The sequence below is a fragment of the Chelonoidis abingdonii genome, chromosome 14, assembly GCF_003597395.2.
Source record: "Chelonoidis abingdonii isolate Lonesome George chromosome 14, CheloAbing_2.0, whole genome shotgun sequence".
Lineage (NCBI taxonomy): Eukaryota > Metazoa > Chordata > Testudines > Testudinidae > Chelonoidis > Chelonoidis abingdonii.
The window spans coordinates 25,650,926-25,678,510 of NC_133782.1; the positions used below are offsets into that span (position 1 = coordinate 25,650,926).

At 50.8% G+C, this 27,585-nt stretch overlaps 1 protein-coding gene across 2 annotated transcripts in view; it reads left to right on the forward strand.

Annotated features, from left to right (window-relative positions):
• Window positions 1–27,585, forward strand: part of EPB41L1 (erythrocyte membrane protein band 4.1 like 1) — a 156,059-nt gene that overhangs the window by 124,441 nt on the left and 4,033 nt on the right. The window contains exons 13-21 of one of the 2 annotated variants that reach the window (XM_032769633.2): window positions 933–1,087; window positions 3,052–3,087; window positions 5,234–5,425; window positions 18,900–19,298; window positions 21,191–21,298; window positions 22,326–22,406; window positions 22,712–22,774; window positions 24,426–24,521; window positions 25,490–25,570. In XM_032769633.2, the coding sequence (XP_032625524.1) occupies window positions 933–1,087; window positions 3,052–3,087; window positions 5,234–5,425; window positions 18,900–19,298; window positions 21,191–21,298; window positions 22,326–22,406; window positions 22,712–22,774; window positions 24,426–24,521; window positions 25,490–25,570 (1,211 nt within the window). Of the gene's footprint in view, window positions 1–932; window positions 1,088–3,051; window positions 3,088–5,233; window positions 5,426–7,702; window positions 7,802–18,899; window positions 19,299–21,190; window positions 21,299–22,325; window positions 22,683–22,711; window positions 22,775–24,425; window positions 24,522–25,489; window positions 25,571–27,585 lie in introns of those variants that run through there. The other variant, XM_075072305.1, reaches the window with a different exon arrangement.

Consider the following 27,585-nt stretch of genomic DNA (forward strand, 5'->3'; position numbering starts at 1 on the left):
GGAGCAGGCTGTGGGTTGACCACACCTGAGTGATTGCATCCAGGCCGGGCACGCTGCTACCGGCGAGATATTGACACACTGGAAAGAGATTAGGGAAGAAAAAGCAGGATGATTGGGGAGCTGGAGGGACTGGACTCAGGGGGAAGAATAAATAAGATAAATGGTCCGGATTCACCTCTGCCCTGCCCGTTGGTCAGTTACTCCAGTGCAGACTGGATGTAAAACTCTCCTGCTCTGATTTGGAAGCACCCACTTTGTACTCATTTCACAGGGGTGTAAGTGACAACACGAGGTGCAAGTGTAGCAGACCCACGTCCAATTTGCCTGACTCTGCTCGGGCTCAGATTTTTAATAGTATTTAGGCATTGCTCTGCTCAGTGTTGCTACGCGTAACTCATTCAGGTGCCTCAGTTCTGCTGAGTTTCAGTGAGACCTAGCCGAAGTCAGCTAGGCGTGGCAGCAGCGAGCGGAGCAGTACCAAAATAGCTTTCAAAAGTGGGCCCAGCAGCCTTGCCCCGACTAGGGGGAAAGGTGCTTTTTTTCAGCTGAGCGCGCTCAGCTAGCTTGCAGACTTCACTTGATGAGTTAAGCTAGCCCCATTAGGGTCTAGGCAAGGCCTGCGGAGAGGTGTGAGAATGGGCACCAGTGAAGAGTCTATATCTCAAAGAGGGAGAGGAATGGGAGGGGAAATGTAGGCTGGACATCAGGGCAGTATCCCTGCCATGGAGGGCTGTGCAATTGACTCCCAAGGGAAGGGTGGAAGCCTTGCCTGGGATGTTTAAGACGAGGCTGGTCATAACCCTAGGAGAATATCTGTAAGGACTAGGCCTGCGCTGGCTGTGACTGGGGGAGAGGTGGGTCTAGCTGGGCCTGTCTCGTCCTCTTCCCTCTCTAACCCCTGTGATCGGTGCATTCCCCTCTGCACCCTGTAGAGTTCTCGCGCCCGGCCTCCGTCAGCGAGAACCACGACGGAGGGGCGGAGCCCGAGAGGCTGGACGAGGACAGCGAGTACAGCGGGTGGCGACGCTCCGAGGCAGAGGATGAGGTTGAGGAAGTGACGACCCCGACAAAAATCAAGGAGCTGAAGGTACAGGACACGCTGAGTGAAGACCATGAGGGTGTCAGGAGCTGGTCTGGAGGAGTGCCCTCTATATGGATTGGCCAGGGCAACCCCTAGCTTGCACCTGGAGAGAGAAGGAGCCCAGGGTGCTAGAGAGGAGGGGCTGTCTCCCACAATCTGTGTTTGCCACACAGCGGTGCCCTTCCTTGCTGGGAGATGCCAAGACCTCTCTGCAAGGCTCTGATGCTGACACTGGCCTGAGGTACCTGCTCCTGATCCTCTGCATTCCAAGGTACGGGCTTGCCCGTCTTTGTCAGAGAGCTGGACTCTCCTCCTTTCCTTGCCCAGCGGCACGGGGAGCCTCATGCCTTTGTTAATCCACCTCGAGCTCACCCGTGAGATGCTTCCCATACAGCTGGCCAGGGATGGCTTTCCCAACGGGATTCCCTGGGGGTCTCGCAGGGAATCTGCCAGGGCTGGCACTGCTTGACTCCTTGGTGGCAGCAGGGAAGGACACCGATCCCTAGGTATCTCCACAGCAGTTCTGCTGGCTTCATGACTGCACTGCTCAAGCTGGGCCAGGGAGCAGCTCCTATTCTGAGGTACCTGGAGAGCATGGCATACCTTTCAGCTGTCTTTGGGGAGAGGCAGAGCATTTTGGAGTTGGCCACTGTCTGAGCAGAGGACTGTCTAGGTCAGGGAACAGCAGCTACACTCTTAGCTCCTCGCCTGGCCCACGCAGGAACAGTAGCCCTGACCAAGGATTGGAGCAATGTCTGCTCTCCCAGTCCTCCTCCTCTCCCCACACAGACACTCGCACTGCACACGCAGGCACTCACGCTGCATACACAGACGTGGGCGCACACACTACACACGCAGACACACACTGCATACGCAGGAACACGCAGGCACTCTCACTGCACGTGTAAGCATGCTCACCACACACACAGACACACACACTGCATATGCAGGCACACGCAGACATGCTACTGCACATGCAGGCACGCTACTGCACATGCGGGCATATGCACTACACACGCAGACACTCACATTGCATAAGCAGGCACATTCATTACACACGCAGGCACTCACACTGCATACACAGGCATGCGTACCGCACATGCAGACACTTGCACTGCACACACAGACATCCCCACAAATGGCCGTTGGCACCAGATACTCACCTACAAATACACCTGCTGTCACAGACACACACACACACACACTGGAGTATGCTATCCTAGTGATACCAGTTGGGTCTTAGGAGAGGCATCCAGGCCTGTGGCCTCTCCTCTCTATCTCGACTTATTAGGGGCCAGGCCCTCAGCACCTCGAACAGGGAGATGGGTTTTCTGAAGTTCCACATCAGTTTGTGACTAGAAATCTAGTGGAATCAGCGGGGCACTGCTGTGGGGAAGCTCACAATGCAGGAGTCCTGCTGGCACTGCTTGGGCACTGCTGTGGGGAAGCTCACACTGCAGGAGTTCCGGCTGGAAGTGCTAGGGCACTGCTGTGGGGAAGTTCACACTGCAGGAGTCTCGGCTGGCACTGCTACAGCACTGCTGTGGGGAAGCTCACACTGCAGGAGTCCCGGCTAGCACTGCTAGGGCACCGCTGTGGGGAAGCTCACACTGCAGGAGTCCTGCTGGCACTGCTAGGGCACCACTGTGAGGAAGCTCACACTGCAGGAGTCCTGCTGGCACTGCTAGGGCACCACTGTGGGGAAGCCACACTGCAGGAGTCCTGCTGGCACTGCTAGGGCACCACTGTGGGGAAGTTCACACTGCAGGAGTCCTGCTAGCACTGCTGTGGGGAAGCTCACACTGCAGCAGTCCCTGCTGGAAGTGCTAGGGCACCGCTGTGGGGAAGCTCATGTTGCTGATTTTGCCCCTGGCATTGCCCAGGGTCCTGTGTTAAACTGAACTGTGATGTATGTGACAATTTCCCTTGTCTGACTGTGCCGGTTCCTTTCACCCTCTCTTTGCTACCAGCCGGAGCAGGAAACCACCCCCAGGCACAAGCAGGAGGTATTCTCTCTCTGGAGCATCTTACTGCCCATTGTATTCTCCATCTCCTTTAAAACAACAAGCACCTCATCCCTTTCCCCCCATGCTGTGTGTCACCCTATTTACTGGAATACAAGATGCACCCAAGCGTCTCTGGGGAGCCTCCCGCTCCAGAGAACTGTCAGATAAACCTAGTAGCCAAGCATATGGCCGCTTTCCCCCAAAGCACAAGCAGCATCTTCTATTCCACTAAGTAAGGCAGCTCTCCTCGCCTCGTGTGTGTGAGCAAGAGCCCTCCCATGGCGCTACAACCGAGTCACCGTGCCATTGGGATGTCCTGGCTACTGTGCTCTTTACTGACTCCTCTACGTCTTGTCCTCATGTCTCTTCTGTGTCCAACCCTCTCCTGCGGGCTCCAGCTCCCCCTAATGGAGCAGAACAAGACTCACATCCCCCAGCCCTGTGACTTCCAGTTCGCAGCGTTATCTCCATGCCAGCCTGGCTCAGAACTCCACATGGCGGCTCCTACCTAGGCTCGGTAATTCCATTGGCGAGGCGTGGGGTGGCATGAGGAGATGCTGCCCCACAGTGAGGTGCTATTTCAGACACAAACCCTTGTGCCAACTGAGCCGTTGCTAGGGCTCTTCTCCTAGTGAGAGCTTTGGCCAGGTGGCCTGGCCTGCTGAGTTCCAGGACCAGCTCCAGCACTGTCCTTGGGGAAGTCACTTAAGATCTTTCTGTGTCTGTTTCACCAGTCGGTTAATAGGGAGCATGAGGGCTAGTGCATAATGCTCTTGGAAGATGAGTCTTGCTAGGGAGGGTTGTTGCATGGTTCAGTGTCAGTTCAGAACCAGGCTGCTATTGCCTAGTCTTTGCTAGAGGTCTGTGAGGGTAATTAACCCGTGGAACAGTTTACCTGGAGATTTGGTGGTCTTTAAATGGGGAGTCTTTCCCAAAGAGATGCTCTAGCTAAAATTCCTGCTGTGGCGTCCAGCAGAAGGGCAAGCCCCTTTGGTGAGTGATCCACTGTTCAACCCCAGCTGTTTGGTTTATTTTCCCAGCTCCTGTAGGTGCCCAGTCCTGTTCCCTCCGTAGTGTGTCATCCCTCATTCCTTTCTGCATGTGCCATTCTCCATCGCTGTCATGTGCACCCCAGTAACACCTTGTGCTAGTGATTGGCGAACCTCGGAACGGCCAGTTCTAGGATGCAGATAACATTTTGGATTCTTATCCTAAACTTCTCTGAGCCCCTTGAGTCTGCAAAGTTGGCTGGACTTCTCATGAGAAGGGCCTTTCTCAGGCCTCTTGGCTCCTGCAGTCCTGCACAGGACTCAGAAATGGACAGACTGCTATAGGAACTCAAAATAAGGGCAGCGAAGAAGTTTATCTGAACCTTTTTGAACCTCCAAACAGGTTTAATTCGGGGCAAAAATTGGGGCTGGTTCTTCTTTTTGAATGGGTTCGCCCATCCCTAGTGCAGAAATAGGGGGTCTCACAGCCCTCACAATGTTATGGAAAGGATTGGGTCTGCTATAGAGATAGGGCCTGAATCAGTGTGTGGACCTGAACACCCCAAATCGTTATCTTTATAATGGGCCAGCCCCAAATCTCTAGACCCCGGGGGAGGCCCAAATGCAAGTCTGGACCAATCGCCAGAATCCAGTTCCAGGGAAGCCTTATGGAAGGTCCAGTAGAACATTTTCAACTGGTTCCAGCTGGCAACTCTGTGCAATCGATTGGAACAGATCTGGCCTACTGGCTTCAGGGGTGTTGGGGCATGATGACCCTCCAGCAGAAATTCACAGAGGCCAGTGGAACCTAGTGGAGACTAGATATGACTGAAATGGAGGTGACTCCCCTTTGAGTTCCACTGTTCTACTATTTCTGAGAATCGTCTAGGATCAGCCTCAACCTGGCCTGACATTTGGATCCCAGGGAGCTGGGCTTTAGGATGGGAAAGGGGCACATTGATTAGTACCAGGAAGTATGTGTAAGTCCTGCTGGTCACTTTCAGCTGTTCCCTGGAGCTGTCCTGGTCTGCAGGGTGATTTCTGGCACATTTGGCTCTTGAGATCCCAAATTCAGCCTCAGCATGAAGCAGGCCCTCCCTTCCCCGCAGCAATCCGATCTCTGCCTCACTAGTTACCCTCCCATCTCCCTCCCAAAGTTTTTAGACAAACCAGAAGACGTTTTACTAAAGCACCAGGCCAGCATCAATGAGCTGAAGAGGACGTTGAAGGAGCCCAACAGCAAGCTGGTTCACAGGGACCGGGACAGGAGGCTGCCTTCATCACCCGCCTCTTCCTCACCCAAGAATGAAGATGAGACACCAAAGGGGACCCCGGAGAAGGCCAGTGAGGTTCGTTCTGTCCTGTCTTGTGAAGGGGGTTTTCTGTTGATTTGTGTCTGTGGTTTGGTGGGAGGTGCCCCAGGGTTTCTGTGCTACCCAGGAAAGAGTTCAGTGGAACCTGAGTAAAGGGTGTGCATATGGCAGCAGCCTGGGGTTGGCCTCTGGATTGGACCTCTTCCCTAGCCTTTGGCACTGCTTACCCCCGGACACCACAGGAAGTGCCACGTCCAGGCGTCTGAGTGAGGACTAAGCCCAACCTCCATCTCATGCAGGGATTGGCCAACATGGCTCCATTGCTCCAGCCAGGGGAGCAGGTTGTGTAGCCCACTCTGTGGCTGGAGCCAGTGCTCCTATCTGGAACCCCCATTGGGTGTCTTGCCCCTTCCTATCGTGATGGCTTCTCTGCTTGCTTCAGGGATGCCTACGGAGGAATCAGGCCTGAGGACTCTCCATGGCCGATCTCCCCGTGCATGCAGTGTGGAGGGAAGTGAGCGCATAATGCCAGCTGAGCTGTTTCTGGTGCCAGCACGCAGCACTGTGCTAGATTCTGCATATGTCCTCCATGCGTGACATGGAGCTGAGAAGTGGATCCTCTGGGCTCAGTGGGGTAGGCAGGGGAGAGGCTGGCTGCTTCTGGCTGATGTTGAGGGTTCCCAGCCCTCACTGTTCCAGAAGTGCTGGGAGTAGGATGTGGTAGGCCTCACAGGCTCTCTGCTTGCCAGTTGATGCTCCGTTCTGTCTGCAGGGTAGCTTGGCAGATGGCTCGGCAGTGCTGGGATCTTGTACACAACCCCTTGTGGCGTTAGGGGAATGGGGCAGCAGATACCGTGGCATGTTGAGCTAACCCCCACTGGGGCTGTGACCCAGAGATGAGGAAGGGCAGGTGAAATCAGTGAGCACTGTGCTCTGCTAGACAATGGCTTGGACGTTCACCTGTGGAGAAGCAGCTTGAGATGGTTTGGGAGCGGGAGATTGGCTGTTTTAACTAAGACGCAAGTGAAAAGCCACAGCAGGTGCCTGGGCTTTGCTGGTAAAGGGCGCCACCTGCCGTTAGCTTTGAGCATTGACTCCCTCAATTCCCGGCTGAGGACAGAAGACCTGAGCAGCATCTAAATGACAAGGCCCTCTCTCTATCCTCCTCCCTGCCCCAGCTGCAGGGCCAGCTTTATCTTGGATTGGCTGCCAGATTTGTGCTCTGTCTGTACAGGGCCGTGCACACCTGTGGAGCTGTATCAGTACTTATCATAGCCATAATGAGGCTGGTGGTCCCCAGCCCTTTGACCTGGAGACGAGGAAGGCTTTCTCTGAGCAAGTAGCCTGGGCAAGCCTCATACTGCAGTTGCCAGGACCATGAGGCAGGTCCATTGCTGTCTCTCAGCTGATTGAGGCTGTAGAGCAGCAGTAGGGTAATGGACACAGGCGTTTAACCCAGCCTAAGGAGGTTTTATGGCCTGAGATCCCTCTGATGTGGGCTCCTTATACTAAGTGCTGATCTCCAGCTGATCCTGTCACTGGGGCTTGTGGGGGCAGGTTTTGTCACCTAGCAGGGGTGGCTCAGCAATGAGGGTGGCTGGGAGGATGAGGGCAATAAGCTGGCAGCCGTGCCAGCCTAGGGAACTATCAGCCATATCCAGTTGTTAGTCCTTGTCTCCAAACCACCACTGACAGAAAGCAAAACTTCCAAGTGGGGCCTTCTACCCACAGCTTCTATCTGGTATCTTCCCTTCCTTGGGGGGTATCGCAGAAGCCTGGCTTCTCCTACAGCCCCCCTCTCCCAGCAGCTTCCTGCAGCACTTTAAGGGAAACTCCATCCCCTTCTCACCTGGATCAGAGGAGTGAGGAGGGCTGCCTAGCCTCAGGCTTCTCGCCCTCAGAGGGGCAGGCACCCTGGTCCATTATACCTGTCAGGGGGAGGATTCTGGGTTGGGGGTACTTGTCACTCATGGGAGATTAGCTACCTGCAGATCAGCCCCTCTAGCGCTTAGCTTTGACACTGCCCGGTTGGTGCTGGGCTAGATTGCTCTGTGCCAGGCTCAGGCTGGCGGGCAGGCCGCGGGGAGCTGAGGTCAGCAGGAAGGAGTGCACAGCTCAGCAGGTCTGCAGTCACTGACAGTGGGCAGGGATGAGATTTTTTTAAACAAATGAATAAAGCACGAAGCCCCAGCTGGAAAATTCATGACCCTCATCCATTCATTCATTCGTTCATTTATTCATTCGTTCTCGTTCTCTCTTTCTCTCCCCCCACCCTTCTGGCTGTGGGTGCTTGGGCTTCCCTTGCTGAAACAGAGGATTGAAGAGGATTCGCTAGAGGAGTTATCAGCCGAGCATGGAGCTGCCTTATCCATGGAGTCTTTCACCCAGAAAAGCCTTGCCTCTTCTCCTGAGGTTATTATCAGCCTTTCCATTTCTCTCTCTTTCCCCCACCCCCTCTTTGTCTCAGTTTGTTTACTGGACAGCCATTGCCAGGCTGTCTCTGTTTGTAGTCCCTTGTGTAATCCACCTCAGGGCCCCTGGGAAGATTTCCTGCCAATGCACCAACCATGCATGGGTAGCCAGTCAGCTGCTAAGGAGCTGCTATTCTGAGCTGGTTCTCCCATCGTAACCCAGTAATAAGGGTGTGTGTATGGAGGCATAGACAAGTCCTGGACTGATCTCTGGAGCAGGGGTAGTAATCAATACCGACCTGGCAGCCTCTTTACGTTGTCTTAGAGAATACTGGCTTGGCTGCAGTGTTGGTGAGAAAAACACTGAGCACTTCTTCCATCATACCACCTAGAGTTATGGTGAGGAGGGGTAGTGCGTGAGGGAAGTGTTACCATGTAACTTTCCACTAGGTGGAAGAAAACTAGGCTACAAACATAGTTCCCCTAATGTGAGTTTGCTCTGTCCACACAGGGGAGAGTGAATCAGATTCTAGGTTGGAGCAAAGCCGTGCTTAAACATGGTGATTTCTGCCACCTGGACAGGGCCCAAGGGGAACTGAGAGACATATTCTGATTAACCTACCTCGATGAGGGGGAAGACGTGAGGCTGTCAGGGTTTGGAGCCAGGAGAGGGAGAGGGGCGTATGGGGTCTTTGCACTCTGTTAAGATATGGTTGTGCAATGGTGACCCTTGTGACGCTATCCCTCAGCTCAGTTATCTCCTGGCAGACCTGGCAGCTAGTAACTGCTTTGGAGATTGTTTCCAAACCCCTACTACAACGTAGCACAGTTGCAGCCTGCTTTGCATGCCCCCCCCAACTTGGTTACCAGTCGCCCTGCTGAGAAAGTGCACCATAGCTTAGCCCCCTCGTGGGCCAACACGGCTGGTAAAATGTCTTATCCTCTGTGGACAACTGTGTTGGAAGAATATGCTGGGAGCCCAATGCTTGCCAGCTCTTTCTTAATCAGATTGTTTCTAGCGCAGTTCAAGCCATAGTAAGGACCGAGCCTAAAGCAGTCTGATGTAACAAAGTGCAGTTGCAGAGGTACCCAGAAGGGCAGGATGGAAGATGCTGCAATTGAACATGCCTGTTTTGGAGAGGAAAAGGGCTGAGTTTCTGGGGCTCTTTGATTAGACAGTCGGATGCTTCACTTCAGTTAGTTCTACATCTGATTATCCGAACAATGCTCTGGATTTTTCCCCACCCTGCTCCCCAAACATGTACATAATTGTGTCTGTATCCAGAAAGAGCATTTAAGCCAAGAGTTTCCCCCACCCCTGCTCACTCAGAACAGCACACCAAGGCAGAGATCTGTGTATAGGACTCATCACAACTGCCCACTGGAAACAGCTCCTTAAAATCCTGGCAATAGCTGTCCAGTAAACGACAGGGGCAATGCCTTCCAAAGACGCTGCTAACTGTACATGCTGAATTTGTGCAAAGCAGGTAGCTCAGTCCATGCAAGTGCAAGGGCTTGCACCTGCCGAAAGGATGCACTGGCAAAGAGGCAACACAGCCCTTTGAAAACATGGGCCTCACGTCTGGGTTTGGTGGCTGTTCGAACAATAGCTTGCTAATAGATAACTGTTAGAACACAGTGGGCCAGTGCCTTTTATTAGCAAAATGGCCTGATCTGTCACTGCCTTACTCCAGTTTGGCACCTTTGATTTCAGCGGCATTACCAGCATAACAGTGGAGTCGCACCACGGGGAATCAGGCCCAGAATCGTTATTGTTCAAGCGGGCTTGCAGTGAAATGATCTGATCACCCCAGGAGAGGCTGGTAGGATCGGTATGATACAGGCTGCACAGCAGCTTCCCCCATCTGTGGTGTGTCCCTCTGCATCCCAATGTTGTGGGATGATTTTTTATTAAATGTGTCAGCTCTTGCTAGCTCTGTGCACTCCTAGGATGAAATGGAGCTTGGACAAAAAACCTCCGTCACAGAGTTTATTTTGAAAAAAATAAAAAACCCAACACCAGTGGGGGGCCACAGAAGCACAGAGTGCATTTAGCACTGTCATCTTTCCCTCTGATTGTGGGAGGCATTTGGTGATTTGAAACACTTCAGAGCAGAGCTGGATTGATTTCAGATTTTGTTTTCTATTTAATTCCAAGTGTTTGTGGCTGTGAGTTGAAGGTTTGATGTATGGCTGCTGTAGCTTTGTCCTTGTGCAACCTGGATTCTTAATGGGTAACAGAGTTCTTTAGTTTGGAGTGTGTTTAAGAAATGGGTGGAGGCCGCTGCTTACCCACCCCCTTCTCCTTCCCTCCATGGAGTCAAATGTCCAACTCAACCTTGTATGCAAGGAAATCATTTGGAGCCTTCATTTTTAAAGCCAGTTGAAACTAAATTCTCTTCCTCCCACAATTTTTCCGTCCCCCAATCCCCTTTTACAGGATGTGATTCATGGGGTTCATGCTGTTTGTAAGGAACACTTCCGGGCCCAGATGCCACTTCCTCTGTGGTGCTGGGGTCTGAGGCAACAGCCAGGCAACTAAACATGGTCTGACTGGAAGGGCTCCATCTCCAGCTAAATGGGGATGCCAGTGGACCAGCAGAGCAACACCGCAGGTTGTCTCAGGAATGAGAATGAGCAACTTGTTCTCCCCTCACTTTTCCAGAGATTCCATCAACCCAGTTTTTTGTTCTCAGTCCAGTTGGGCCTAGGAAGGTGACAAACACACTTGAAAGGACTGAGGGGAAAAGAACAAGCGGGTCCTTTTGTGCACTGAGTTGGTGAGGTCGTGCAACCTGGTCTGACCAGATCCCTCCACTTCTCATGCCACCCTCCCAGTCACCACACAAGGGGGCCATGGAGGTATCTGACAACCTTATCTGTAGCCAGAGAGGAGCCATTGATCGTCTTCACCCAGGTCGGCTCATGGGACCCATGGCGCTCCCCTGGGATGATTGTTTTACCTCCTTTTTGGCCAGATCTGTCTTCATTGAGGAATTCATGGTGACCAAAGCACAGCTTCAAAATCCTTCCGCCACTCATGCCAAGAGTGGCAGCACCTGCCAGTGAAAGAAGATCCATTGCTAAAGCCACTTTGTACTTGCCAGCTCTAGTTCTCTCTCCTCTGGCTGCTGGTGTCTCCTCTAACATCATGTGCTTCTCTCCTTATGAGCCAGTTGAGTGTCTTCTAGCTAGTCCACATCTGGCCCCAGCTGCCTCCTTCTACGTGGTCCAATGGAGCCTGACTTCTCTTTGGACTGCCTGCAGGAGGAGCTTCCTGAAAGTCCCAGTACCAGCTAGGGCAGAGGAGGGTATGCCCAGGAGACACGCTGAGTCAGGGCATCCTCCAGGTAGGCAGTTCTAGTGTGGGCTGGCCACTGTTTAAAGCTGGCCTCCTCTGACAGAACACCAGAGGGAGAGTGCTAGTGCACAAACCATTCCCCACTGCTGGGGGCAACTCACTAGGGGTGTAACTGCCCCAATTGTTGCAAATAAAGGGGGAGAAATGCCCAAATCGCCATTGCCTTTTGGGGGGGGGGGGCGGTCCTGCTGTTTATATTTATAGGTTCGGGGAGAGAGCTGAGACGTTGTATGAGGGTTTTCACTGGTCATTTCAATTATCCCTGATTTTAACAGTCCTCTCTTCCCCCCTCCCCCCGGCAACGCTTTTATTCTATAGCATTTTCTTCCTTTGTCCTGCCTTTTTTTTTCTCTCTCCCCTTTTTTGTTTTCTCTTCCCTTTGCCAGTTATCGTGTCTCTTTCTTCAACTCTATCTCTTTCACTCTCTCTGCAGTTAGTATTTGGGACTTAAGTTTCCACCTTCTGCTCTGAATGACACAACATGACTAAGCTGTACACAGTTCAACACGAACACACAGTGCTAACTCCCCCACCCCCATCAGTGCCTGCCAGTACCCAGGCCCTTGGTGGATTCAGTAGTTTCTGCTCATTTTAGTTCAGGTCTCTTTCCAACTCACTCTTTTCTCTATTGGAAGAGGAGCAGTGCAGCCAACTGAAAATCCTTTGGTGCTGAGATTTGCTGTTTTGCACTGCGGAAAATCAGCATGGTCAGCTTCAGGAGACACTGTCTTGTACAGCAGGCCACACTAGGGTATGCCGTCTCTGCCCCACACTACACTGTGCTGGGAATATACTGCAGTACAATCCATATCCTAGCACGGGCTCCCTGCAGCATACTACACTGAGCCATAGCAAATCGGTTGCTGCATGAAGATGTTGCAGTTTTGATTCAGTTTCAACTCAATCCAGTCTCTGTTCTGATGTGCTCCAGCAAAGCAGTATTCTAGTGTCATTAGAGACTACATGGCAAGTGAGAGCTTTAAATAAACACACCCTGAAGTCCTGGCTGCTCTGTGTGATTGGTACAAATCCCATGTTGTTGGAGTAGACAGTTAGCTTAACTTTCCTGTTGAAGAAAATTCCCATCCTCTTGCTGTTGCATTCCAATGGGTTATTTTTAAGAGCAGGTTAGAAAAACACCTGTCAGGGATGGTCTAGATAATACTTAGTCCTGCCATGAGAGTGCAGGGCACTGGACTAGATGACCTCTCAAGGTCCTTTCCAGTTAGGGTGACCAGACAGCAAGTGTGAAAAATCGAGATGGGGGATGGGGGGTAATAGGTGCCTATGTAAGAAAAAGCTCCAAAAATCAGGACTGTCCCTATAAAATTGGGACATCTGGTCACCCTACTTCTAGTCCTATAATTCTATGATCCTAAGGTTTCCCACCTCCCACCCAGCAATGGCTGAACTCCAGCAATGCTGTGTCGATACAGCTTGTAAAGTTTTTAGCTCTCCTGTGACATGAAAAGTGTCAAACGTGATGCCTGTATATTAATGATATTAATAATGAATCATGATCTGGCAGCCCACTCCACTGTGTAGCAACAGATCTCTGCAGCCTAGATGCACAGTGCTGAATAGCAAATATCTTTCCACGTTCCTGCTGCAGGATGCTGCCTTTTTGCAGTATGCTGTAGCTTGTTGTACTGCTTTTCTCGGTCCTTACTGCAGTATTTGTGGCTATAACAGTTGTTGTGACCTGAATCCTTGTTTTTCTAGATTGTATTTTGTGTTGGGCCCCATTCTGAATTGATGGGAACTCAGATAAATTGTTCCCTCTGATCAGGTTTGTCTGGAGATCTGGGAAATTAGGGGAAGATCTAACTGGAGTCCATGCCCATGTGATTTGGTGTGCCAATGCCAAACTCTCCACGGGTGTTAAGGATGTCTAGGAAGTGGTGATATTCTGGGACCACCAATTTAGGAACTGACTTGGGGTCGCAGACCTGTGCTAACTGGGTGGTTGGCTCTATCTCAAAGGAGAAGGGGCCCTATAGACAGATGAATTATCAGACACACAAACACTCTTGAACAGATGTGATGCTTTCTAGCAAACAGCTGTGGCAAAAGTCAGGGGTTGAGAGGAAAATCAGAGATTTCTAGGATTGTTAAAAGCATTCTCTCTATGCATAAAGAACTGTACCTAATTCTTTGAAAATCCCCTGTGAGATTCTGTGAAGCTTTGATTGGCTTTGGAACCAGTCTGAGCTGTAGAATGCTGATAGAGTATGGGTCAGAGTCTCTCCTTGCTTACCCCCTGTGTCAATATGACATGGCTTCGTTGCAGTTAGTGTGTGAGTGTAGGTCAGCTGCTTGAAAAATGGGGCCAAATTTTCATGAACATTTTCTAGAAAATTTCATCCTGTTTTTCATTCAAAATGTCAGTAAAAAATGCTGAAATTTAGAATTTCAGCATCTTTCAACCAGTTCTGTTCTACAATCGTTCGAAAAACATGGTGATAGTTTCATTAATATATTAGTGGATAAGTTAGACCCATTTCCCTCCCTGCCCCCCAGTAAAATTGCAAATTTTAGGGGGAAAAAATTGATCAGCTATTGCCGAGAGTAGAATTTGGTCCCAAGCCTTCGAAAAGGACTAGGGGTCCAACTCAGTGAAAAGCTAAGCACCCTCTCTTCCATTGACTTCAGCACCAATTACACACAATCAGGCCCTTAGATTTCAATACTTGCTATCAGTTGGTTACTTGCCAGCTCCTTTATACACACATCTGAATCAGTCGTTGCATGAGTAATAATGGTTTAGTCAATACAGCCTTCAGTTACTTAACTAAACAGTGATCAGCTAGTTAGGTAAAGTATGTTTGATGCTAACTCTTCTTGCTCAAATTGCAATACAGGGTTCAGAGCATTGGGTATTTGTAGAGAGAGAAACCTCTAGGCTGGAAGAGCTTGCTTTAGAGAAAGCTGTTGGAACCAAGAAAGAAGACATACGTACAGGTCCTTCAGAGGAGCAAATAAGTGTGAGCTTATCAAAAGTGGACATTGCAGTAGGGGAAGCCAAAAAAGCAGTAGCACAAGAGGAACCAGCAAGTGTGAAACTGGATACCCATGCAAGAGACAAAATGTTTGCTAGTCCAGAGGATTTTGAGTCTGTGTGGGAGGATGAAGTATCTGAGAGCGAAATCAGAGAAGACCCCCTTTTGGAGGCAGAAAGCCAGCCATCTGAGAATGGCAAAGAGCAGAAGTCCAAGGAGGGAAAAGAAGAGGTGATAACTAATGAACTTGAGCAACCAGCTGGCTCTTTGGAAGATCAAGCTGAGCAAAATCAACAACTTGAAGATTCCCAAGCAGATGAAAGACCAAGGTCTGAGCCTTCTGGGCCAGAACCTCCAAAGAAAGAAAGGAAGGCTATCATGCAAGAGCCTGGGTCTGTCTCACCAGCTTCAGATAAGGAAGAGTCCATAATACCAAGCCCAACCTCCGAGGGTGTTAAAGCTAGTGTGGAGTCTAATGATGACAAGACAATATCTTCTGCTGCAGAGAGGATCTTTTACTTAAGAGCTACAGAAGGAGACAAAAAGGAGAGTAAAATCCATCTCAGACTGGAAGAGGAAGAAAAGCCTTGTTCTGCTGAAAAAGAGGGCCTGAAGCCCAAAACAGACCTTTCCAATGAAAAAAGGAAGAGTCCTGAGCTTGAACCAGCATCTGATCCAACAGCTATAAGGGGAAAGGACAAGTTCCAACCCACTTCCTCAGCAGGTGGCCAACCAAAATCAGAGCTGGATGAATCAGTTGTAGAATCAGACCAAGCTGAGAAGCTTAGCAAAAAGACACACCCCCTAGGACACTGTACTGCAGAGAAGGGGGCATATGCACCAGAGGAAGAGGAGTCTGCTGGGTCAATAGACAGTGAATCGACAGGTGGAACTGAATCTGAGTCACGCTCTGCAGCAAAGGAATCGAGAGACAAGGACCCACAAGAACTGATGGCAGAATTAAAGCTTGGTTCCCTCCCCAGGGAAGGTGGAGAGACTGAGCTCTCTCAAGAGCAGGGCAAGAGATACAGTGCAGCACAAAGCTCCATCCTGGCAGAAGGCCTGAAAGGGTCAGAAAAACAGGACATGTGGAAAGGGGAAGCAACTTCCAATGTGTCAGGGACTGGAAAAGAAACAACTGAGCTGGGAGAAAGAGAAATGTCAAAAATGATTCTTCAGATGGAAGCCATAGAGATTAAACCAACCCCCATTAACCCCCTATGGCAGCATCCTCCCAGCACAACAGAAAGTCCAGAGGAAGAGAAATTAAGCCAGCCCACTGCGGGCGAGCCGCCCCAGGACACAGGCCCCAAGGCGGGCGAGCTGCCCCGGGACGCAGGCCCCAAGGCGGGCGAGCCATCCTGGGACACAAGCCCTGCTGAGGGTGAGCCGCCCCAGGACACAGGCACTGCTGAGGGTGAGCCACCCCAGGACACAGGCCCCAAAGCGGGTGAGCCGCCTCGGGACACAGGCCCCAAAGCGGGCAGACCACCCCAGGACTCAGGCCCCAAGGCGAGCGAGCCACCCCAGGACACAGGCACTGCTGAGGGTGAGCCGCCCCAGGACACAGGCCCCAAAGCAGGTGGACCACTCCAGGACGCAGGCCCCAAGGTGAGCGAGCCACCCCGGGACACGGACCCTGCTGAAGGTGAGCCGCCCCAGGACACCGGCCCCAAGGCTGGTGAGCCACCCCAGGACACCAGGCCTGCCGAGGGCAAGCCACCCCGGGACACAGGCCTCAAGGCAGGCAAGCCGCCCCAGGACACAGGCCCTGCTGAGGGTGAGCCGCCCCAGAGCACAGGCCCCGAGGCTGGCGAGCCGCCCCAGAGCACAGGCCCCGAGGCTGGCGAGCAGCCCCAGAGCACCGGCCCCGCCGTGGGTGAGCCGCCCCAGGACACCGGCCCCGCCGTGGGTGAGCAGCCCCAGGACACCGGCCCCGCCGTGGGTGAGCCACTCAGGGACACAGGCTCCAAGGTCGGTGAGCCTCCCCAGGACATAAGCTTCAAGGCAGATGAGCTACCCCAGGACAAAGGCCCTGCCACGGGCGAGCAACCACAGGATAAACCTCCTTCAGAAGAAGAAACTGAAGCCTTCCCTACAGGCTCTCCTGTAAAAGGATCACCTCATGGGGACAAGGAGTTGTCACTGCCTGTTGTTGCCACAGCTGAAGGCGGGAAACCTACCAACTGGAAACAAAAGCCAGAGTCTGGGCCTTTGAAGTCAATTGCAGGTGGGGTGAAAGTCCCATCTCAGGAGCCTGAGGAGGCACCTGTGGAGCTGGCTTCACCCTCCCTCACCACTGGCTGGCAGGGCTCACTGGGACATGACAGTGAGATATATGAAAAAACCTCTGTGGCTTCTAAAATTAAGCTGTTTGAACAAGGTGGCACTTGCGGCCCAGTCTCTGATGAACGAAAAAGAGCAGCCCAAGAGCAGCCCCGAGAGAGTGAAACCAAGAGACCATCTAAACCAACAGAGGTGCAGATAGAGCCACCACGGGCCATGGGCCTAGTCATGTCTCCCACACCCTCGGTCACTTCAGATGACAGAGCCAGGCATGCTGGGGAAGTGTCTGGTGTGGGATGCCTAATCACTGCACAACGGGCAGCCACAGGAAAGTCTTCCCAGCCTCCGTCTTTGAAGGAAGGTGTTTCCACCGATTCAGAGCACAGAGGAGAAGGCACCAGGCTTGCTTCCCCTGATTCCGGCTGTGAAATCACCCTGACAGAAGCTGTGGTAACTCCTCCCATGAACTGTCCCAATGGAAAGTTCATAAGCATGTTGCGTGGCTCTTTTATTTATGATCATGTTCAATGGCACCTCACACATCCATTGACTGAGAACAGCCGCTTTGCATTCCCTGTCCTTTATGTATGTGTATGTGGCCTGGCTCCTAAGCTGAAAGCAGACCCGCTGGCCAGTCGGTCCATCAGCTTTTGTTTTGTGAACTCCTGACGGTTTGGCCACCTGGAGAATGCCAACTGCTAATGTGAAACTGGGCACATGAGCTTCATGCCCAGGAGCAAGAAGGGGGTGTGGGGGTGCGGATCAGAGAGCTTTTATACCCCCCACACACACATGCACACCTAGCAGCAAAATTTCCACGCTTCCAGCTTGTTCCTTGCACTTCTTAATTTGTTGTCCCCTCTTGCTTGGCTTGTGAGTCTCTCTCACCTCCTCCTCCCACCCTGCCCCCCTTTGGCAAGCTGGTGCCTGGAGGGTGAAATAGCTTTCTGCTGCTCTTGTAAGGCACTGGCTCAGTTCCTTTTGGAGTTCATTGCTAAAGACTAACCCGTTTCTCTAATCCAGAGCAAATCTCAGGAACCAATTTGGGAAGAAAAGGATTTATTTGACCCATCAGTAAAAGCCGCCCCAAAAGAAGAGGTTTTAAGGACTGCTATTCCAGTGGTCTCCCAGGTCTCAGTGCTGTTTTACTAACTGCTTCTTACTGTAGTATGAAAGCTCACCTTAACCAGCTGAGGACTGTATGCTTTTGACTCCTTCCCCTATTGCAGAGCTGCTATATATATATATATATATATGTGTGTGTGTATATGTATATGCTCCTCTCGAGTTTGTTGGAGACCCCCGTGTCTCATACCTCTCAACCCACCAGTCATCTGCATAAAAGGCAGCAGACTTGGAACAGTGCGACCAAAGCGGAGGATATCTCTGACTTTGTGAGGGCCTGATCCTGAGCGCGTGGAGGTCACTGGAAGGCTTTCCATTGCTGTCAGTGGGCTTTGGTTCAGCCTTTATAGAGAAGTGAAACCGTTCCTTGAGCAAAAAGCAAAGCTTAAAACAAAAATAATGAATAATTCCCGATTTCTGACAGTAACCAGGTGGCAAGCAAGGTGGGGTGAAATTTACTCTGTACTGGGACAGTTGAGAGGTATGTACGTTGTTCGAGAGGAGCCAGCAGAGGAAGGCTATCTCTTTGCTCTGATCCTGTTGTCAATTACACTGATTAAAAACACAGCTGACTAAACTTGAATGGGTCTGCTCCCGTTGTGCAGCAAGCTTTTGGGAAGCATTACAGAGTCCGGGCTCGTTCTCACACAAGCGCTCTGTTCAGCTTCCAGCAGGTTCCCCTGCAGGGTGATGCTCTGCCCTGTCCCATTCATGGGCCTCCATGGGTGAACATTGACCATTCCTCCCATACATCTGATTAAAATGAGCACACAAAAACCTAGAGTGATGCCCCAACACAGTGAGTGTAAAACTCTTATGGGATGATCTCAGTGAAATTGACAAGCTCCTTCACTTCTCCTTGAATACATGCAGCTGATGGAGCTTTTTTCTTTTCTTTCATTCAAACTCCTGTCCTTTCCCCCTTTCCCTTCCTTGTTTGTTTTGGTGCCAAACTTACTGACACACGACTGCAGTCTGAGCTGTTTATAAATGTCTCTTAACATACCTGTTGTTTTGCACACGTTTGCTTCCCTCAGGCTCAATGACATGCCTGAGAATTTCTTTGGGATTGTTTTTCTTTTTGATTATTATTATTATTATTATTTTATTATTATTTCTTTTCTAATTCCTCTCCTCTCTGCAAATCAGACCAAATAAATTTCCCCTGCAAAGTTGCTGCTGTCAAAAGTTTCAGTTTTCATGCTTGAGTTGTGTTTGAATCCCCCTCTGTGACATTTTCCTCCCTCTCTCCTGTTGGCTTAGCTGGCCCTAGCCTGCCCTTTGGTATTTACAGTCTTAGCCTCTCTTCGCCATTATGTCTCATTCAGAGAGCGGGAGCGAGGGAGGGCGCAGAGGAGAAAGTGAAGCCACCTCGGCACAGGGCTCCTGAGAGCGACACTGGGGATGAGGAGCAAGACCAGGAGAGGGATTCAGCCTTTCTGAAGGACAACCATCTGGCCATCGAGCGAAAGTGCTCGAGCATCACGGTCAGCTCAACCTCCAGCTTGGAAGCCGAGGTAGACTTCACTGTGATCGGCGACTTCCACAGCACAGCCTTTGAAGACTTCTCCAGAAGTCTGCCTGAGCTCGATAAAGACATGAGTGAGAGGGAAGCTGAAGGTGCGATTTCCTCCCAGGATACTGACAAAGCAGCTCCTGGCCAAGAAGAAGATGCCAAGGAAGGGGCGCAGGGCTCTCACCATATCCCAGAAGTGTCCCACTTTGAGGTACTATGGGGAGCCATGCTGCAAGACTTGTGTTTCAGTGTCGTCATCTCACAGATACTGTCTTGGCATCTGGCATTGCTTGACCAGCATGCCCCTTGCATCTGTTTGGAAGAGCATGCCAGCTTTCAGACAACCCAGAGATCCTCTGGAGTGTTCGTTTTCCCCAAATGAATGTTGTCTTTGTTTTGCATGGCTGTTTTCAACTCCTCCAGGTGCATGATTATATTGTGTAAGTGTGTCCATGCATCTCCTAACTGAAAAAGCCATCGTCACCTTAACTCGCTGTGTTTGCCTGGCTATCCCATGCCTGTACTGTAGCAGCATGCACGGGTGAGTGTTGTGTTTCTCTTAACCCAGATCTCTGTTCCTGTGTGTTGCATGAATTTAACAAATAGCATGCGTGTTGAAGTAATGTGTACTGTGGTCATAAAGGGAGATGAGCACCTTACATAAGGGCTGGTGGGACATGGCAAAAAGGTCTGTGGTGATTCCTGTGAGGGGAGTAGTTATAATATGATCAGGCTAAACAAACTGCACATGTAGTTGCTGGAGAAACTAAAGGTGTCCAAATGCCAAAGAGAACAGGGCAGAACCGGAACCGCAGTGAATGAAGCACTGTGCTCTCTGCAGTTCTGAAACTGGGTCCAAGTCCTCAGTTCCTTCCTATGGATTGTGTCTTCCGGCCTTCAGTGTTCCCAAGTCCCTCCTGTCTTCTGCAGATTGGACATTTTACTCTGTGCAGATTGGCACTGCTATCCAGAGAACAAAACTCCCTGCCTTTCAAATCAGGGGAGGTCTGCCCCCTCGGCAAATGCCCCTGTCCCCCTAGAATAGCACCCTGATAGAGTCGCTGTTTTTTACCACCTGGGCCCAGGCTCCAATTTGGTGTGTAACTGACATGTGGCGCCCCCTCCACAAGCCATTCACCGCAAGAAAATTCACACCAGGTTGCTGCAGAGCGAAACGTTAGGACCAAATTCAAGCAGGGTCAAGGCCAAGAAATTAAACCAGCATCCCCACAGGCATCCTCAGAGTATTTGAACTGAAGCCTGTGCTCAGAGAATATCCTCTAAACACGGGTGCCATGGGAAGAATATATCCTGGAGACCTGGGCCTTAAATTTGCCCCAGGATACAGCCTGGCAGAGGTGGGGAAGTGGCTGCATTCTCCCCTCTGCCAAGATGGCCTGCAGAGACCAGCACAGCCCATAAAATGAGGGCAAGGGCAGGGGCATGGCCAGGGCAACTGGGTGAGTGCTGGATAAGCACATCCCCTGAGTAACCTTCACCAGCAGGGTTCCAGTTGGATGGGCAGGTGCTGGTCACATGTTTCTGCCCCTCAGAGTTAGTCCTCTGCCCTGCATCTCTGAGGGTCAGGCTGGTTCCACGCACCCACATGGGTAAAGCTAATCCATCATTACAAATCTTCCCTTGGCCACCAGTGCAATGAGTTTGGTGGGTCTCATTCTAATCTCGAGTGGCTGTTTGTCACAAACCAGGAGACGCTTTGCATCCTGCTCAGAAGAAGGCCCGCTGAAGGAGCGTCAGCTTGGGATTGGGGTGCTCTGGCTAATTGTGTGGGGAAGCCTGTACAGTGCCTGTGTGCATTATGGGTGACGCTGGTCTGTGCTGTTTTTTCCTCAGCGTAAAGAGGCCTACAGTTACCCAAGACAGGGACCTTGCAAATGCAGCCTGGGTCTCCTAGCATCCACAGCTCTTCCCAGCAAGTGGTACTTGGTCCATGGATTGCAGGAGGCGGGTGCTAACATGTGCAGCTTAGGGAAAGAGGTGCAATTCAGTACACACTAAGATGCTGTTGCATTTTTAACTGAACCCCAGGAACCAACGCAGTTTCACGTAGTCTGTTGCTGACTTGCTGTGTTCCCCCTGCAGTCATCCGTTCTGAAAACAGAGGCTGTGACTGTCAGCTCGGTGACTGGCACGAAGAAAGCAGAACCAGAGGTCTCCGTACACCACAGAGTCACCACGGCGGAAACACAGGTGACTTGCTCCTTTGCACTTGCTGAGTTTTTCTCCGCAGCATGGCACTGCCATTCAAAAAGTGTGAGAGCCAGCAGCTTTGCACCACCATGCTTTCTGTGGAGCCTCATTCTGGAGTTAACAAAATCCCCTCCAAAATCCCCAGACTGCAGGGGAAATAAAACCAAACCAAGCAGGTTCTTCCTCTCACCCCTCGGGGGTTGGAGATCCCTGGCCACACGCACAGGATTCATTTCTGGGGCCTGTTCTACACCTAAACCCCTAGCGACATTGCCTAGGGCTGTGAAAAACGTCATGCCCTGTGGGACCTAGTTAGGTCAGCCTAACCACTGGTACAGACATGGTTAGACCTTGCTACCACCTTTTGAAGAGGTGGATTCACTACATTAGTGGAAAAACCTCTTCAGCTACTGCGCCATAGTTTAGCTGTGGTAGTGTAGACATACCATTAGATCAGGTGAGGTTTTTAAAATGGGCTGGTCAGTTTTGTGGGGTTTCTTTTTAATCCTTTAAAATGGTAGGCCCTCCTCAGCAGAGACCACAGACTAGACAGAGCAAAGACTGACTCTTCTTTTTCTGACAAAGCTCCTCTTCTTATCTAGAGATGTCAAATCAAGGCCCCATCCCACTCCTGGCTCTTAAAGAACTTTTCTCTCACACTTCTCTCTCACATGCACGCCTCTCCACACACATCACTTGAATACGGGATTCACGTCCTCTCCTAAATTGGTGTGCAGCTATGCATTGCTCTCTGGCTGCTGTGCTCCTCCCACAGGAGGCTGCCTTGGTGCGGGGCATATAACAGAGACCTGTGGTTTGCATTCTTGTTCATTAAACACATCGCATCAGGCTAGTTACTGCCCATCTGCAGCTTCAAGACCTGTCTACAGCTTCCCTACCCCCAGTGCGCCACTGCTCCAGGGCACTAACATTTTGTCAGACAAAGCAGACCAAGCGCTCCTTTCCAGCTGGCTAACTCCTCGACTGTATCTGCACGGACTCACCAGGTCTCCCCTTCCCTTGGCAGGTCGACAGAGGCACTCTGGGCGGAAAAGAGACAACAGCCACGTCCCACATCGTCACTACAGAAAGCATATCAGTGACCTCAGTAAGCATATGCCTCTGTGAAGCCAGGCCATCTTCTCCTGAGGTCCCCAGGTGGCGGCGTCTGATTGCGTCCTCCTTCATTGATTGATCCCTGGGTGCTGGGTGAGAGGGAGCGGCCCTGAGCTGGGTGGGGGATGCTGTTCTATTGGGGACAGGGACAGAAGGGCGCTCTATCCTTGGCCATTTGAAGATGGCAGCAAACAAAGGGAGAGGCCTACAGACCTGCCATGTCTCTGATGCGCCCCTCCAAGCTGTTTCTCCTGCTTGTGTCCATGCCAGTGCTCCAATGTAATGTTGTTCCTCCAGGATCACAGTACCAAGCCTGGGAAGGGAATGAGCCCCGCTACTGAACTTCGCTCCATGTCTCCGGTGAGTTGAGAAGTTGCTTCCACTTCCCAGGTTTCTGTGCTGGACAAAGGCCCTGGGGTTGCTGCAGGGATGGTGTCTGGCTGTGAAATACCACCCCTTGGAGCTGGTCCTTGGTTCAGGGTTTAGGCTGTCCTCAGTTGGTAGCTAATGCACCTGCTGCAGACATAGGTTAGGGGTTTGTTACAGGAGTGGGTGGGTGAGATTCTGTGGCCCCCATTGTGCAGGAGGTCAGACTAGATGGTCATAATGGTCCCTTCTGACCTTAAAGTCTATGAGTCTATCTTTTCCTGGGCACAGACACCCTCCTCCAGCATGGGGACAGAGTGCACCAGCTCCTTGGGCTGAGAGATTTCTGTGGAGCAGGAAGGGAGGACAGGCTGGCCATCCCACTTGCCTAAAGAATGCAGGGAACGCAGAGCCTGGAATCTTCCACCTGGTGACTCTCTACTGTCCAGAACAAGCAAACACTGAACACCGATTGGGACTGGAGAGCTCCCTAGACTAACTCCTCATTCAGGCAAAGGTCTCATTGACTCCAGGGGAGCTCTGCTTGAGCAGCAGCATACAGGGGGTGGTCAAATATCACTAAGGATTTGGAGCCCTAAGAGGTCAATGTGATCCAGCTGCAGATCCCTCTTCTCGGGCTCAATCCTGTGGGGTGATGCTCAGCTTCCATCGCTGTCCATGGTCAGCAATTTGCGGGGCGCACTCAGCGCCTTGCAGGATCAGGCCCTTAGAGCAGCACATTCTTTTTTTACTGCTTTCCCCCTTTGATTACTACTAGGCAGGGTGAAGCCTGGCCCAATGCTGCCCCCATTCCAGGTCGGTCATTTACCAGGGCCTACGTCCCAAAGAAGCACAGACACTCAGGGTACCTGCAGCAGAGAAGGGCGTATGCGCATCCAGCCCATACGCTCAGAGGAAAATTGCATCTGCCCTTAACTCTTCTGTGTTTGGAGTTGGATGTAAAACAAAGGACCCCAAAGAAATGCAATAGAAGGAATTGTGTTCCCCATTGGGAGGGGCCCTCTCTGCTGCTCCATTAGTTGTTGTGGTTGCTCCGGAGATGACAGCCTGTCCCCCCAAAAACACTCAGACCGATTGTAAGCCTCTCTCTTACCTTGCAAACTCTTCACCTCTCTGCAAAGCAGACAGATAGTCTGGCAGCCAAGCAGCAATTCATGGGCTGACAGGCTGAGTAATCGCCTTGGCTCTCTGAGTCCCACTTCTCTCTCTTCACTCCTTTTTTAATCTTCCTCTCCCATCATGGGCTGGCTCCCAGCCTCATACAGGGAGGGCAGGGCTGGACTCAGCCAGCCCCTGCTAGCACAGCTCTCCCTCTGGTTGCACTCTCTCCTTGTGGAAGGACTATGAGACGCACAAAGGCCACGGTGGTGGGTGATCCAAGCCCTAACTCCCAACCCCCACAGCACAGAGCCAATCTAGGAGCAGGCCTGGAAGACAGTGCAAGAGAGAAAAGGAATGAAGAAAGAATAGGGAGGTTTGAATGATCTCTCCTAAGAGCTGTGAAGTAGGAAGCATTCTGGCATCCTCCCAAGCCCCACACTGATAGCATTGGGGAAGTGTCATTACTGACAAGGGCTCCATTGCCCTTTCTCCTGTTAACAGAAGTCCCTTGCATGTTCTGTAGATCACCAGCAGCTCTGCTGGGAAGGAAGTTCTCACCAGCATATTTGGTGCCACTGCCGAAACCCTCTCCACCTCCACCACTACCCATGTTACCAAGGTAAGAATGAGGAAGGCACAAAGTCAGGAGTGGGACATCACCAAAACATAATACCTTGTGGGCAGGCTGTGGGTTCCTAAAAGAAAACAGCTTCCATTGGGAGAGGAAGGACTTGTACACCAGATTGTAATGTACACTAATTGGAAACAGCAAATGCATCATCCCATAGTGGCCCATGACTGACGCCATTTACATAGCAACTGAACATACAAGAGTCCTTTACCACAGAAAGTAAATGAGGCACTTTCAGCACTGCTATAAGTGGGTTCTGCTTCATTGGGACCAGTAGCATCAGGGTGAATTTGGGCCAATGTGTTTCTGCCATTTGTGGCTGTGTCCTACATTTCAGGAAGGAAGGCAGTTTGCAGTGTGCATGTCATATATTTATACACACCAGGGACAAAACTGATCTACTAGGAAAGGTGGGGATTTTGCCAGCGAGGCAGAGAAATGTTCTGAGTTGGGTTGGATTTCCGAATTGCTCAGCATTGCCCCAGCTCCGCTTGATTTAACTGGGAGCAGAGTTAGGTTGGTGCGTAGCACTTTTGAAAATCCCACCTAGTGCCAAACCAATGAAGAGAGCTATTTCCAAATCCAAGAGCCCTCCAGGGAAAGCCACCCACACAGGTGCCTTGTACTGAGGCAAAAACACATCAGCTGATCTCAGCTCTTGGAGTGACACACAGGGAGAGGTTGGATCTCAAATTCAGCAGCTAATGCAGGACGCAAACCATGAAGGGCTTTAAGGATCAACTTCAACACCTTGAACTGCATCCCCAGGTGAACAGGAGGCCAGTTCAGTCTGTGGAACACTGGTGCAATATGTTCCGTTTGGCCCTCCCCACAAAGCAGTCAGACTGCTCTGTTCTCCACTAGCTGAAGCTTGAGCACCCTCCAAGGCAGCCACCTGTCTAGTGTGTGAGAATCATCCAGTCTGTGGACTCATCCTGCCCCCTTTTCCATTCCAGACTGTGAAAGGAGGGTTTGCGGAGACCAGAATAGAGAAACGGATCATTATTACGGGAGATGAAGATGTGGATCAAGACCAGGTAGGAAGGAAACCTGTGAGAGGCCATTCGGTACTGTTAGGGGACCTTCAATGGTGACTCTTTCCTGCACTCGTTTCCTACTCTGCTGTGAAAGCAAGTCTGCCCACAGCCCAGCTATCACTGGGAAGTGCTTGCTTCCCTGAATGGATCATTCACTCCAGGGTGTGGAAGAGGGGATCAGCTGGGGTGGAGGTGCTATATGGGTACAGCAGGCTCTGCACTCACAGCAAAGCCTATCAGTGCCCTGAGCAAGTGACATGAAAGGTGCTAACCTCATTTGGGCCTACAGTCAAAACAACATAGTCGTTTGATTTATGCTGGCCAGTAGCATCTTCCAGTCTAGAGTCTTCCACCAGTGTCATTTTAAGTAACGAGGAAACAGCACTTGCTCTTCTCAGGTATAACTAGCTGTTTGGACAGTGAACACAGGCTGGCCGTTGGGGTGGCATAGCTGTAATTGAGATTATACTCTAACCACCAAAGGAGGGAGTGGATTGAACGTGTAAGCCAAGCACAATCAGACTGGGATTAAATTCAAACAAGGAGCCAGACTGTGGAATCCTCGAAGGGTACATCCACACTGCAGCCGCGGATGCGAATGGTACCTGCCCTACTCTAGCTAGCTCACTGAATATAGCAGTGAGGATGTGACTGCATCGGCTTCAGTACAAGCAAGTACGTACTCAGGGGGATCAGCTGGGCTTGTGCAGCCCAATCTGAAGCCTGCATCGCAGCATCCTCACTGCTATGTTTAGCAAGCTAGCTAGAGTACAGCTAGCGGGGATATGTCTACACAAGCTATAAAGCATACCTGCAGCGGCACTGTAGACACTGTTAGAGTCAAATAGGTTTGATTTCTTTTTTTTTTTCACAAGCAGAGGGTTCTTATAGCTGGAGTTATCATTTGCGTATTGCAATACTCTCTAGAGCAAACCTGGACCTTCCATCTCCTTCTCTGTGGAGTTTTGCTGTAGCCCATCACACTCCAAGTGCTTCCATTGAATGCATTCGTAGTGTTGAAGCACGCCCTCGTTGTGAATGAGTAGCAAAGGGTGACACAAGTCTCTTGGACAGAAGAGCTGGGTTCCAGGCACTGGTCCAGGATGCTCTTCCTTACTTTTTTTTAATAATACCGTTAAGAAAATCAACAATACAAAGTACACAAAAAACTAAACATAAAAACAAAGTTCTCTTAAAAGGAGCAGAATCTAAAATATTAGCTTAACACAAAGAATTGCTGAAGTTCCTCTGTTAAGAGTTCAGTGATGAAGACTCAGATGTTCTGCATCTCTGGCTGAAGAAATCTGGCAATAATATTTGCAAACTCATGGATGATAGGAAAGACTGGAGAACGGCTAACATAGTGTCCATCTTTAAATAGGGGGGAAAGGAGGAGCTGGGAAACTATAGACCAGTTGGCCTGACCTCAGTACCTCGGAAGCTACTAGAGCAGGGGTAGGCAACCTATGGCATGCGTGCCAAAGACGGCACACAAGCTGATTTTCAGCGGCACTCACACTGCTTGGGTCCTGGCCACTGGTCCAAGGGGCTCTGCATTTTAATTTAATTTTAAATGACGTTTCTGAAACATTTTAAAAACCTTATTTACTTTATATACAATAATAATTTAGTTATCTATCATAGACTTTTAGACAAAGATCTTCTAAAAGCGTTAGAATATTACTGGCACGTGAAACCTTAAATTAGAGTGAATAAATGAAGACTTGGCACACCATTTCTGAAAGGTTGCCAACCCCTGTACTAGAGTAATGTATAAAACATTCAATTTGCGAATACCTGGAGGATGAAGTGGTGATTACTAGCAGCCAGTATGGATTTACCAAGAACAAATCGTGCCAAACCAGTTTGATTTCCTCTTTTAACAGGGTTTGGTGGATAGGGGGAATGCGGTGGACATAATATACCTGGACTTCAGCAAGTCTTTTGACATAGTCCCACATGACATTCTGGAGAAATGTGGGCTTGGCAGAACTACCATTAAGTGGATACATAAT